Source organism: Oncorhynchus mykiss, chromosome 16, assembly GCF_013265735.2.
Source record: "Oncorhynchus mykiss isolate Arlee chromosome 16, USDA_OmykA_1.1, whole genome shotgun sequence".
NCBI classification, from domain to species: Eukaryota; Metazoa; Chordata; class Actinopteri; order Salmoniformes; family Salmonidae; genus Oncorhynchus; species Oncorhynchus mykiss.
In genome coordinates this window covers 55,881,566-55,895,949 of record NC_048580.1, presented here as the reverse complement: position 1 = coordinate 55,895,949, position 14,384 = coordinate 55,881,566, and the positions used below count along the sequence as shown (strand labels likewise).

The window sequence follows — 14,384 nt, the reverse complement described above, 5'->3', positions numbered from 1 at the left end:
GATATCTATATATTAAAATATTATATTCTATATATATTCACACGCAAGCATGGCTCTAATGGGGACAATTTGAATAGGCATCCATACAACAGAACATTGTATGGTTAGAACACATACCTCCTCAACAACTACCAATCGTTTTCAACCATACGGCCATACGGCCGGACAACAAAAAATGTGTTGATACTCAATATAAATGTGTTGATACTCTCCAAGGAAATCGTTAGTAAAAGGCGAAAGATTTAAGCGATCTCAAAAAGAAGACACTAGAGTGTAACACAAAACAAAGGAAACGGCTCCCTCACACTTCAATTTATTATAAAACCCGGTAACGGTTTACATAGCAATATCACCCAAACGATAAGGTCAGAGTATCGCAGTCTTCACAACTTAAAATCAAATTCATCACACAATTTTAATGGCAAAATATGGCAGAATTATTATATTTATATATTTAATAGCCTAAATGTATGCGCGACAGGCATGCTGGGAATTACACCCGCTTCCTAATTTTCGAATATTTATAGTACAGTGCCCATACTCAACGACTTTTATTCAATCGAATTATGCCTGAAGAATTATTTATAGCTGTCAATAAAGGTCATTAACTCAAAAGAGGGAAAAAACTCAATTCAAATGCGTTACGTCTACATTTTACTGAGCCACTGAGTTCAACACATTTACATGCTTATGTAGTATAGCTAACATCTCTTCCCATTTTAGTGCGTGCATTTCTCAAACAAAGCCTACGTTCTCTAAACTCGTCTGTCGTAACCTTAACTAACTTCATTAGATCTGGAAGCCTTTATTATGCATACGTGTATATTTATAAAGCATCATATATGGTAATTGATCAACTTCATGCAAAATCGATATGATCCAAACTGTTTTCATCATACAAATAATTCTAGCGACACGCTTTGGTCAATACTAAGTACTACACACCACCATGACAGAACATAAACGCTGCAGCGCGCACGGTGGCAGTTTGGCTTCAACCATTTTGATATGGCCCTGTCACTTTTGTGACACTGACACTATCATAAGTACATTTGAATTATCAAATGATGTAAATCACTCTTGGGTGTTCTGAAAAGAGGGCCGTGGACCGTGACGGTGTGAAGGATAATGGATAAATAAAAAATAAATGAAAATGTTGCATTGTCACATACTCCAGATTGGTGCAGTGAAATGTGTTGTTTTACAGGGTCAGCCATAGTTGTATGGCACACCTGGTGCAAATTAGGGTTAAGTGCATTGCTCAAGGGCACATCAACAGACTGTTCACCTTGTCAGTCAGGTATTCAAACCAGCTAGCTTTCGGTTACTGGCCACTCTAACCGCTACCTGCCACCCTAAAAAAAATGGGACAATGGGGCTTTCTCTCAATGGTGTAGTAGCAGGTGTCCGTGGGTAAAACGCCATATACCCACTTATTTTTCAGTGGCCATTGTGTATATACTCACTTCTTAATACTCACCCCAAAATGCGTATCAAAGTAGTGTAGTGGTGGTATATGCTGCATCTGTTAATATGGCTGATGGAACATTTAGCTTAAAATTTTAATAAACTATTATTTCTTCACATTTTAAGCACAGCAATGTGCACATGGCAGTAGGCCTATGCGCGAATGTTCCAAAATGCAATTGCGGGAAATATCTAAGATGGAAATATCTGTTAGAGATTTTGAAACAGGGAAGATCTAAAGATGCAACAACTATCATGGGTTGTTAATATGACTAGGATAAGGCCGTTGGCTGATAGACAATTAAAGAATGTTGAAAGAAAACCAATAGAACAGGAGAACGCATATGAGGAAGTCTATAAAATAATTGCCTCAACGTTTCTATGGTGGGATTTTGGCTATAGGCTACTTTGAAGCAAGTTAAAGACATGCCTCATAATATGAAGTAAAAGGGTGCACAATATATGTTGAACAAATCTAATAACATAGATTGATTATATTCCATCTAAATGGTCGTTATGCAAAAGTTGATAAAAAATCTAATTATACACTTCTATTTTTGCAATTTCAAATACATTTACACAGGGGTAAACCAGCAGGTGTGTAAAAGGGGCTATGCTAAAAGCCTGCATGCTGTATAATTTCTAACTTTTTTTTAGCTAATACAGAATAAAGAAATCACAAGATGATACGTTGGCTTTAATCAGAGTGCCCGAATATATATATTTTTAAACAATTAGGACTCTGATATAATGTGGGTGTAAGAACAGACGCTGGAGATGAGAAGGAGCTACGGAGAGTTGAACATTTCATTTAGCACAGACATGGAACGGGACAGGAACAGCGTCAGAACCAGGTAAGACAAAGACACCACAATTCATGAAATAATTTACCTCCAATTTTGTATACTGTGCATTTCAATAACATAAAGACAGTAGGTTACTTAAGACATAAACGATAGGATGGAGGTTGGCTGGTTGGATGGGTGGCCCAAAGGTTATGTGTTCAAATCTCATCATTGACAAATTTTGCATTTTAGCTAATTAACATCTTTGCAACTACTTACATTCTTAGCTACTTTGCAACTACTTTGTATGTTAGCTAACCCTTCCCCTAACCCTTCCTCTAACCCTTTAACCTAACTCCTAACTGTAACTTTAACTCTTCAACTACTTACCTAACCTTAACCCCTAAAGCTAACCCTAACCGCTAACCGTAACCCCTAGCCTAACTAATGTTAGCCACCTAGCTACCCTAGCTAACATTAGCCACAACTAATTGGAATTTGTGTAATGTACACAAATATGCTATAAAAAAAAGAAACGTGTGTAAAAAGAAATACGTTGTGAAGAAATTGTGTAATACACAAGTTATTTTTCTTGTGCCTGTCATGAATTTCCATTAAGTAATTTGTGTCTATTTCACAATAAGCTGTGATAGTGTAGATTTGTCAGTTTCACAGAAGTATAGCCTACTTTGAAAAACCTCTTAAGGATCGGACCCTTTTTTTCAATTTTGCCTAAAATGACTTTTGCCAAATCTAACTGCCTGTAACTCAGGACATGAAGCAATGATATGCATAGTTTTTGGAAATGTGAAATGAATGTAGGAGAATAACACATTAGACTTGGCAAAAGATAATACAAACCAATAACATGTGTTTTCATAATATTTGAAATGGAAGAGAAAGGCCATACATTAAAAGATAGGATCCTAGGTATAACTTCAAATTTGTCCACAAGATGGTAGCAGTGTGTGTGCAAAGTTTCAGACGAATCCAGTGAAGATTACTGAATGTACATTATTTACCTTCAGAGGTGAATGTATCAAACCAGTTGCCGTGATAAAAGTTTTGTTGTTGTGTACTATACTCAAACAATAGCACTGTATTTTTCCTTTCTGTAACAGCTACTGTAAACTGGACTATAGAGTTAGATTAACAATAATATACGCTTTCTGCCCATATAAGCCATTTGTAGTCACATTATAGCATATTGAGCAACAACCGTCCCGGTTTAAGAACACCGATCCCGTAGAGGTTTAAAAAGAAAGTTGATTCCAGATTTGTTGAAATGCCACGAGCTTCTCGAATTCAATTCATTACATCACCCTCCCTGTCCCTGTTGGGCCTTGAAATGGGAGGTCAGGGGCCTCGAAATGAACATGCCTCTTGGTTACTTTGATGCCCTACCTACTGATCACTGTAGGGCATCACATGCACACAACTATGGCACAGGTAGTGGCATTTTACACCTACTAAGAGTTAGAAATCTAGTCTGGTAAAAGTAGCACATAGCAGGCCTATACGTAGAAATTGTAACAATACATCTTGTAGAAAATGTTGCATATAAATAGGCCTACTTACTGGCCTGCTACACCAGACACAAAGTACTCTTAGCAGGTAGGCTACTCAAATGTTTTCTTACCCTGTTTTTTTTTATTTTTATGGACTCCCGATGGTAGGTGCTAGATCCTATGTTAGGCTATACTGAACAAAAATATAAACGCAACATGCAACAATTTTAAAGATTACAGTTCAAATAAGGAAATCAGTCAATTATAATAAATTCATTAGGCCATAATCTATGGATTTTACATGACTGGGAAAACAGGTATTGTTGGTCACAGATACCGTAAAAAAAAAAGGTAGAGCCGTGGATCAGAAAACCAGTCAGTATCTGGTGTGACCACCATTTGCCTCAGGTGACACATCTCCTTTGCTTAGAGGTGATCATCAGGCTGTTGTTTGTGGCTTGTGGAATATTGTCCAACTCAAGTTTCAAGTTTTAATGTCACATGCAAATGTTCACATGTACGTGAAATGCCTTGATTTCAAACTCAAAATCCAACAATGCAAGAATCAGGAACATTGTAATCCTAGAGAAAAAAACATGTGAGAAATAAGAAAAAATATGAACAACAGAATAAGTAAGTAAGCATACTATAATACAGAGTCAATTCCAATACCATATTTACAATGTGCAGGAATACTGGAGTGATGGAGGTAGATATGTATAAGGGTAAGGTGACTAGGCATCAGGATATAAGATAAACAGAGTAGCAGCAGCTTGTATGTGAATGGGTGTGCGTGTGTGTGTAGAGTCAATATAAATGTATGTGCTTATTATGTGTGAGTGAGCAGAAGATGGAGTGAGTGTGTGATTGTGTAGGGCCCGGTGAGTGAGCAGATGGAGTGAGTGTGTAGGGCCCGGTGAGTGTGCATAGAGAGAAAAACATAAAAAGGTCAATGAGGATACAGTGAGGGAAAAAAGTATTTGATCCCCTGCTGATTTTGTACATTTGCCCACTGACAAAGAAATGATCAGTCTATCATTTTAATGGTAGGTTTATTTGAACAGTGAGAGACAATTTAAAAAATCCAGAAAAATGCATGTAAAAAAATGTTATAAATTGATTTGCATTTTAATGAGGGAAATAAATATTTGACCCCATCTCAATCAAAAAGATTTCTGGCTCCCAGGTGTCTTTTATACAGGTAACGAGCTGAGATTAGGAGCACACTCTTAAAGGGAGTGCTCCTAATCTCAGTTTGTTACCTGTATAAAAGACACCTGTCCACAGAAGCAATCAATCAGATTCCAAACTCTCCTCCATGGCCAAGACCAAAGAGCTCTCCAAGGATGTCAGGAACAAGATTGTAGACCTACACAAGGCTGGAATGGACTACAAGACCATCGCCAAGCAGCTTGGTGAGGAGGTGACAACAGTTGGTGCGATTATTCGCAAACGGAAGAAACACAAAAGAACTGTCAATCTCCCTCGGCCTGGGGCTCCATGCAATATCTCACCCCGTGGAGTTGCAATGATCATGAGAATGGTGAGGAATCAGCCCAGAACTACACGGGAGGATCTTGTCAATGATCTCAAGACAGCTGGGACCATAGTCACCAAGAAAACAATTGGTAACACACTACGCCGTGAAGGACTGAAATCCTGCAGCGCCCACAAGGTCCCCCTGCTCAAGAAAGCACATATACATGCCCATCTGACGTTTGCCAATGAACATCTGAATTATTCAGAGGACAACTGGGTTAAAGTGTTGTGGTCAGATGAGACCAAAATGGAGCTCTTTGGCATCAACTCAACTCGCCGTGTTTGGAGGAGGAGGAATGCTGCCTATGACCCCAAGAACACAATCCCCACCGTCAAACATGGAGGTGGAAACATGTTAGCCAACAAGGGTTTTGCCACCAAGTACCAAGTCATGTTTTGCAGAGGGGTCAAATACTTATTTCCCTCATTAAAATGCAAATCAATTTATAACATTTCTGACACGCGTTTTTCTGGATTTTTGTTGTTGTTATTCTGTCTCTCACTGTTCAAATAAACCTACCATTAAAATTATAGACGGACAATTTCTTTGTCCGTGGGCAAACGTACAAAATCAGCAGGGGATCAAATACTTTTTTCCCCTCACTGTACAAGGTTAACTCAGATAGTCTGTGTATTTATATTGTTAGCTATTTATCAGGTGTATTACTTGGGGATAGAAGCTGTTCAAGAGCCTTTTGGTGCCAGACTTGATGCACCGGTGCCGCTGGCTATGCGGAAGCAGAGAGAATAGTCTATGGCATAGGTGGTTGGAGTCTTTAACGATTTTCCGGGCCTTCCTACTACACCGCCTGGTATAAATGTCCTAAATGGCAGGGAGCTCGGCTTCAGTGATGTACTGGGCTGTCCGCACCACCCTCTGTAGTGCCTTGCGATCAAGGGTGGTGCTATTGCCTTCCCAGGCAGTGATGCAGCCAGGCAAAATGCTCTCAATGGTACAGCTGTAGAACTTTGAGGATTTGAGGGCACATGCCAAACTTTTTCAATCTCTTGAGGTGGAAGAGGCACTGTCGTGCCTTCTTCACGACGGAACTTGAAGTTGTCTACCTGCTCCACTGCGAGAAATTAACATAAAATTCTCTGGCAACAGCTGTGGTGAATATTCCTGCAGTCAGCATGCCAATTGCACGCTCCCTCAAAACTTGAGACATCTGTGGCATTGTGTTGTGTGTCAAAACTACACATTTTTGAGTGGCATTTTATTGTCCCCAGCATAACGTGTACCTGTGTTATGATCATGCTATTTAAACATCTTCTTGATAAGCCACACCTGTCAGGTGGATGGATTATCTTGGCAAAGGAGAAATGCGCACTAGGGAAGTATACAAATTTGTACACAAAATTTGAGCAAAATTAGCATTTTGTGCAAATGGAGTATTTCTGGGAACTTTTATTTCAGCGCGTAGATTTTGGTTCAGTGCATGTTGACAAAGGAATTTGGACCACGTGGTAAAAAAAAAAGACGAGGGCAATTGAGAAACGATAATTTCCCTGCCTTATCAGGCTGTTTCCACACACACATACCAAGACTGTACGTAAGATAGTCAGCAGCAACCACCAATAGTCTACAGACACTCTATCCACATTCTGCACACATACTGACACTATGCTGGTACTGTCTTTATATTCCCCACTCCCCAGGGAGAGATTTCCTGTCATTGTGTCAGCCTCCCAGTGGCAGAACCAGGGACATAGGGGTAGGCTGTCAAATTGTGCTGCTTAAGAAGTCACATCTCTGGGTAAGAGTCGTAACGAGCCAGGAGGTTTGGTGACAGATAGACAGTAGCAGAGTGGTAACAAGCCTCCATACCACCATCCTGTAAGATTTCCTCTGGAATTTATTACCAGATTCATGAGAGGGTCTTTATGATTTTAACACATGCTGCCCACAGTTGATAGCGTACATATTGGAGTATATAATTAATCCCTAATAGCTTCACAATTGTAATTTTTGGACCATGATCTATATTTACCATGGTCAATTTCAAAGGAATGCCAGCTACAAAGTGTAGGTGGTTTGTGAAATGATGCTCTTTTACATGAGTTCTAATTTGCTCTCATTATACAATGATGAGAAGAAAACTGACATGTGCATGTATGGCACAGACAGAAAGGGAGAGAGAGTGTGCGAGGGAGAGCGTGAGAGCGCAAATGAAAATACAGGGGCTGTCTAATAATATAAGCAGGGTGGATCTCTCAAACAATTTCCTGATGTTCTCTTTCCTCCCAGTTCATCCTGTTTTCACAGAGCCATGGACCTCACGATAAAATGTTATTGAAGCCACTAACAAAATGTGATTTGACTTTCTTGTTAGTCTAAAGGGTTCTACGTTTTCTTCCAAGTGGATTGCTGTCAGACTTTGATTGATTGCCCCGGTGTCCAGATTTGTACGTCAACATAAGACATTCAGAGAAGAAATGAGGGTACTATTAATCAACTTTGCCACCTTCAGTCTGTGTCTTCTACCAACGGTAAGCTATTTCACATATTTCACGTGACAAGTGCAGGCAATCATTTTCAGATAAACAGGTGCTATTCAGAGAGTTAAAGTAAACATGTGTGGCTGTATTTTTTCCATGTGTCTTTTACAAAATAACAATAGTACTTGGCTCTTTGTGCCCATTCATGCTTAGGTGCCGTCCATATGTCTGTGGCGTGGCCCAATTGCTTTTGGTTCTTATTTGAGAAGAGGAGTGAGTAAACTGTGTACCTGACCAGTGACCACTTTGATGCACCAAACCTCTCTGAACAGAAATATAATGGCAACATGTCAAATGTTGGTCCCATGTTTCATGCGCTGAAATAAAATATCCCAGAAATGTTCCATAAAAAGCAGATTTCTTCCCCAATTTTGTGCACAAATTTGTTCACATCCCTGTTAGTAAGTATTTCTCCTTTGCCAAGATAATCCATCCAGCTGACAGGTGTGGCATACCAGGAAGTTGATTAAACAGCATGATCATTACACATCATTTTTCGTGGTATCCAATTGGTAGTTACCATCTTGTCCCATCGCTGCTACTCCCGTATGAACTCAGGAGAGGCGAAAGTCGAGAACCGTGCGTCCTCCGAAACACAACCCAACCAAGCCGTATTGCTTCTTTATGTAACAGTACAGCATCCGTCCCTCTCCTCGCCCCAACCTGGGCTTGAACCAGGGACCCTCTGCACACATCAACCACAGTCACTCACGAAGCATCGTTACCCATCGTGCCACAAAAGCCATGGCCCTTGCAGAGCAAGGGGAACAACTACTTCTAGGTCTCAGAGCGAGTGACGTCACCGACTGAAACACTATTAGCGCGCACCACTGCTAACTAGCTAGCCATTTCACATTGGCCACATTGACACAATGCCCACTTAACCCAGAAGCCAGCCATGCCAATGTGTCGGAGGAAACACCATACACCTGGCAACCGTGTCAGCGTGCACTGCGCCCGGCCCACCACAGGGGTCACTAGTGCGCACTAGTGAGTCACTAGTGGACTACAATGGCTCGGGCCATGAACAAAGAGACTGCATCCAATGTTTTTTCGAATTGATAATGGACCGATGAGATGAACCATCTTTTCATACATTTTCATGAAATCATCCCATCATTTTTAGCATGTCTTTGTCAATTCTCCATTAACACTCATGTCCTCTTAATTGTATTTTTAGGATTATGTCCACACTGATCAGTAGATTACCTAATGTACTTGAAGGTTATATCCATATAAAGCCTCCAGGCACGTGACGATTGACAACAATTCGTTAGAGACAGAGAGAGAGAGAGAGACACAGACTGACAGAGAAATTAAAAAAATACTAAATGTATCCTTCATTCATGTGTTCACAGGTGCAAAAGGAGGATGCTGTGAAGACCTTGGACTATCTGAACCTTAGCCCATTTGACTCCCTCTCACAGCCCTCTCCCTATGACATAAGAAGGTTAGGGGTAGATGGAAACATTGGCGCTGCAATGAAAGTCAAACACCTTTCCAAAGACTTCCAGATCGTATCCACCAAGACTAAGCCCCCAAACTATAGCTCTGTGGGCCCACATGGCTGGTCACAGAACCTCTCCCTACCCCTGGATCAGTCACAGTTACACTCCAAACCCAAGCCCCCCATGAAAGCACCTATCAAAGCTAAGAAGACCTTTGGCTGGGGAAACTTCTACCTCAACATCAAAACCACCAAGTTCAGCCTGCTGGTGACAACTAAGATAGTGGACCACATCAACGGCACCTTCAGTGTGTACTTCCATCACAATTCGTCCCATCTGGGGAATATCTCAATGAGCATTGTTCCTCCCTCCAAACCCGTGGAATGGGATAATGTGGGAAGCCCGGAGCTCCAGTTCCAGAATCAGCCACAGTCTACCATCAATGAGCACCTGCAAGAGATGAAGGCCCTCAACTGCAGGGTGGAGTACCAGAGGACCAACAGGGCCAAGAAGACCAAACCCTGCCTCTATGACCCCTCCCAGACCTGCTACTCAGAACACACGCAGTCTCACGCCGCCTGGATCTGTGCCAAGCCCTTCAAGGTCTTCTGTGTATTCATCTCTTTTCTCAGCACCGACTACAAACTGGTGCAGAAGGTCTGTCCAGACTACAACTTCTAGGCAGATCTCCAGCAATTTGGTGGACGAGGATAGTCGATAAACTAGAAAGGTTGATAAGGCATGTTTTTCTACATCTCCTATCCCAGTGGAGAAAGGGGCTTGCGCTGAACGGCAAGGATGGATGGTCCCACACCAACATTCAGGCCTCACACAGACATTCAGATGGAGAGCTTTGTGTTTAGCAGAATGGAAGTCAGCAGCATATGGACAATAACCTAAAAAAAAAATATTCACCACTGAAGGGTAGAAGACAGAAGATCAAGTAGGATAATAGTAAGATTATTTTGTGAACTATTTGTGGTAAAATATTGACTTGGGGGAGTGATGCCCTATGTGCATGCCAATTCCAGCACATCTCTAATCCCTGCTTTTATTACTTGTGGTTATGTTTGGGGAAGTGTTCTGCTTATTTGTCACACGGTGCCCCTTTGTTAGTTTGGGGTTATCCTAACGCAACTAAGGCAAGGTACCTGGATGTTGATTATTGAGTTTGGTCATACTGTATGATTCACATACGGAATCTACATTTGATTTAATTTTACAAGCAGATATGAAATGATGTATGATGGAAAGCAAAATGTAGATTTGAAATGCATATTAAAATGAGTAGGTTTTTGCTTGATGTGTTATTGAGTTCATACATCACACACTAAGTTTCCTAATGAGTTGGGACAACAACATTAGTAAGGAAAACTAACTGTACTGTACAGAAATTAAGCACCTGTTCTGGACAGAAACAAATTTAATTTGTGTGAATTAGTGCTCAATTCGCATGCGTCCCGTCAATATTTCACTATCTCATTATCGGCGCTTCAAGACATGCTCTCTCTATCACTGCCACAAATAGTGTTGGTGAGTGAGTATGTCCTGTGTATACTGTATACAACGTGTGAAGTGTTTTTTAACCAGCCGACAGTGTGCAAGTTTATAGGTACTACTAGGATAATACACGTAGCTGTCTTTCAGTTTTTTAATAGGCATATTGCACCTATACGTTTGTCATATCTTTTGGCAGATGATTGCTTATGACTTTTCTTGATTTGTAAATGATTTGTTAAAAATAGGTCAGTATGTTGCCTTGAGTGATTCATCTGAGGTTTAAACCCTAAATGATTCATCTCAGATTTGACTGTTGGACTATAGAAATGGTCATTATGGCGTGTATCACCATTACTATATTGACTGCTATTTAGACAGGTTTATTCTACCATTTTAAACCAAACATTATTTAGCAAAATGCTAATTGAACATCCCTCTGGCCAAAGTAAGAGATGTTGCATAATATCATGCAGCAAGGGTTTGACCTTCAGTAAACAAACAAACCTTGATTACTTTGTATCTCTCCCGCATGTGCACAGTAATCTATTATTTTTTACTTAGCAGTGGGGTGAGAGGGGCAGCCTACCCTGCAGCTGTCCCAGTGTGCTTTAGCCAGTGTGGAGCTATGGACAGGCCAGGACAGCCTAGCCAGAGATGTGGACCCTAACCCTGCCACTGAGGCTAGAGTTTAAACTACAAAACCATCCAGAGATACAAAGAGATGGAGATAGAGAGAAACAGAAACATACCCAGAGAAAGGAAGGTCGGAGAAAATGTGACTGACAGAATGAATGACTGATTGGTTGGGTGACCAATGCTGGTCTGTTAAAACCAATGTTGACGTTTTATTGAGAAGTTATACATGATCAGATTATTTATTAATTTCTCATCCTAAATTAAAGGAGTTCCCTCATCTTTACTTGAAAGTCATTCACATTGAAGTAGGAGAGGAAATGGGAGAAACTCAAATGTGCAGATGCTGTTACTCATTCAACACCGCAGCCCAACAGAGACTTTGAAAATAGTCAAAACTGTCAAAAGCTTCCATTGGATTGCGTGATTGATCCCATCATATATCCATTCTCTCAGGCTCTCTAAGAAAGTGGAGGAGGAATGAGTTGGATGGGAGAATGATATACCCTCAAGTAGCAAAGACTCCTCAGTCACAGTGAAGTGTCATTGAAATACCACTGATGTGTGACTGAAAGATCCCTACACACTGACAGTTTTAGGGTAGCACTAGAGATACACCGGGAGGGAGAGAAAGATGCTATTCTCTATTCTCCCTCCCTGAGCAGCAGTTGTTTCTCTCTCGGATGTCTGTGTAAGCAACGTCAGATACACTGATATGATGCATCACATGGGAAGTCAACCCCAGAATGATTTTGCCAATGCAACATGCATCTTCATCTGTTTATTGTCCTGGGTTTTTCTATCAATGTGATTCTACATAAGATGTACATGTACAGTGCCTTGCGAAAGTATTCGGTTCCCTTGAACTTTGCAACCTTTTGCCACATTTCAGGCTTCAAACATAAAGATATAAAACTGTATTTTTTTGTGAAGAATCAACAACAAGTGGGACACAATCATGAAGTGGAATGACATTTATTGGATATTTCAAACTTTTTTAACAAATCAAAAACTGAAAAATTGGGCGTGCAAAATTATTCAGCCCCCTTTAAGTTAATACTTTGTAGCGCCACCTTTTGCTGCGATTACAGCTGTAAGTCGCTTGGGGTATGTCTCTATCAGTTTTGAACATCGAGAGACTGACATTTTTTCCCAATCCTCCTTGCAAAACAGCTCGAGCTCAGTGAGGTTGGATGGAGAGCATTTGTGAACAGCAGTTTTAAGTTCTTTCCACAGATTCTCGATTGGATTCAGGTCTGGACTTTGACTTGGCCATTCTAACACCTGGATATGTTTATTTTTGAACCATTCCATTGTAGATTTTGCTTTATGTTTTGGATCATTGTCTTGTTGGAAGACAAATCTCCGTCCCAGTCTCAGGTCTTTTGCAGACTCCGTCAGGTTTTCTTCCAGAATGGTCCTGTATTTGGCTCCATCCATCTTCCCATCAATTTTAACCATCTTCCCTGTCCCTGCTGAAGAAAAGCAGGCCCAAACCATGATGCTGCCACCACCATGTTTGACAGTGGGGATGGTGTGTTCAGCTGTGTTGCTTTTACCCCAAACATAACGTTTTGCATTGTTGCCAAAAAGTTCAATTTTGGTTTCATCTGACCAGAGCACCTTCTTCCACATGTTTGGTGTGTCTCCCAGGTGGCTTGTGGCAAACTTTAAACGACACTTTTTATGGATATCTTTAAGAAATGGCTTTCTTCTTGCCACTCTTCCATAAAGGCCAGATTTGTGCAATATACGACTGATTGTTGTCCTATGGACAGAGTCTCCCACCTCAGCTGTAGATCTCTGCAGTTCATCCAGAGTGATCATGGGCCTCTTGGCTGCATCTCTGATCAGTCTTCTCCTTGTATGAGCTGAAAGTTTAGAGGGACGGCCAGGTCTTGGTATATTTGCAGTGGTCTGATACTCCTTCCATTTCAATATTATCGCTTGCACAGTGCTCCTTGGGATGTTTAAAGCTTGGGAAATCTTTTTGTATCCAAATCTGGCTTTAAACTTCTTCACAACAGTATCTCGGACCTTCCTGGTGTGTTCCTTGTTCTTCATGATGCTCTCTGCGCTTTTAACGGACCTCTGAGACTATCACAGTGCAGGTGCATTTATACGGAGACTTGATTACACACAGGTGGATTGTATTTATCATCATTAGTCATTTAGGTCAACATTGGATCATTCAGAGATCCTCACTGAACTTCTGGAGAGAGTTTGCTGCACTGAAAGTAAAGGGGCTGAATAATTTTGCACGCCCAATTTTTCAGTTTTTGATTCGTTAAAAAAAGTTTGAAATATCCAATAAATGTCGTTCCACTTCATGATTGTGTCCCACTTGTTGTTGATTCTTCACAAAAAAATACACTTTTATATCTTTATGTTTGAAGCCTGAAATGTGGCAAAAGGTCGCAAAGTTCAAGGGGGCCGAATACTTTCGCAAGGCACTGTATATTATTTGTCTCTGTTATAACATTATAATAAAAATGCCATTTAGCAGATGCTTTTATCCAAAGTGGCTTACAGTCATGGGTGCATACATTTGATGGCAAGTGAGGGTTTTCAATCAATGGAAGTTGAATGCTAGCCTGAAATCCAGAACCTGTTTCGCTAACTCCGTGTCAGGCCAATCTCAATTTGGGTAGTAATTATCTTTCCATAATTAGTCAAATAAATAATTTGACCATGTCTATTTGACTTGTTAGAACTTCTGCTGTCAAGCTGCTCTGGAGGCTTAAGGCTCTTGTCCGAACAACAAGAACGAAGAGAAATACACTGAACAACTGAGTATGATCATTAAATATGCACTGGTCTGCCATGAAGGTCACTACAGTGAATTTCACTATTGTCTTTTAACATTCCACAAAAGCCATAAGAATTCTTCTACCTCTGAGTTACAATTTTGCTACACTGTCAGTACATGTAATGGTCATAGTGTATGTACCCTGATCTTAACCTGTCAGAATGGACGGCACCTGTCTGGTTCCTCTTCAGGTTTC

General features: G+C 40.6%; 1 protein-coding gene and 1 pseudogene across 1 annotated transcript; one reads left to right on the top strand and one right to left on the bottom strand.

Moving 5' to 3' along the window:
* Positions 1 to 147: 147 nt before the first annotated feature.
* LOC118939603 lies at positions 148 to 275 on the bottom strand (annotated as a pseudogene).
* Positions 276 to 7,590: 7,315 nt separating this feature from the next.
* LOC110492354 (neurexophilin-2-like) lies at positions 7,591 to 10,567 on the top strand. The gene is made up of 3 exons (XM_036947334.1): positions 7,591 to 7,789; positions 7,952 to 8,011; positions 9,157 to 10,567. Exons 1-3 carry the CDS (start codon positions 7,736 to 7,738, stop codon positions 9,925 to 9,927), a joined length of 885 nt encoding a protein of 294 aa, XP_036803229.1. The 5' UTR covers positions 7,591 to 7,735; the 3' UTR covers positions 9,928 to 10,567.
* The last annotated feature ends 3,817 nt before the right edge of the window (positions 10,568 to 14,384 follow it).

What these genes read in the sequence shown, in the direction of transcription:
- LOC110492354 (XM_036947334.1), top strand. Translation starts at nt 7,736, where the DNA reads ATGAGGGTACTATTAATCAACTTTGCCACCTTCAGTCTGTGTCTTCTA. An exon ending in GTCTGTGTCTTCTACCAACG is followed by an intron (nt 7,790 to 7,951) that starts GTAAGCTATTTC and finishes ATTCATGCTTAG; the next exon opens with GTGCCGTCCATATGTCTGTG. An exon ending in GTTCTTATTTGAGAAGAGGA is followed by an intron (nt 8,012 to 9,156) that starts GTGAGTAAACTG and finishes ATGTGTTCACAG; the next exon opens with GTGCAAAAGGAGGATGCTGT.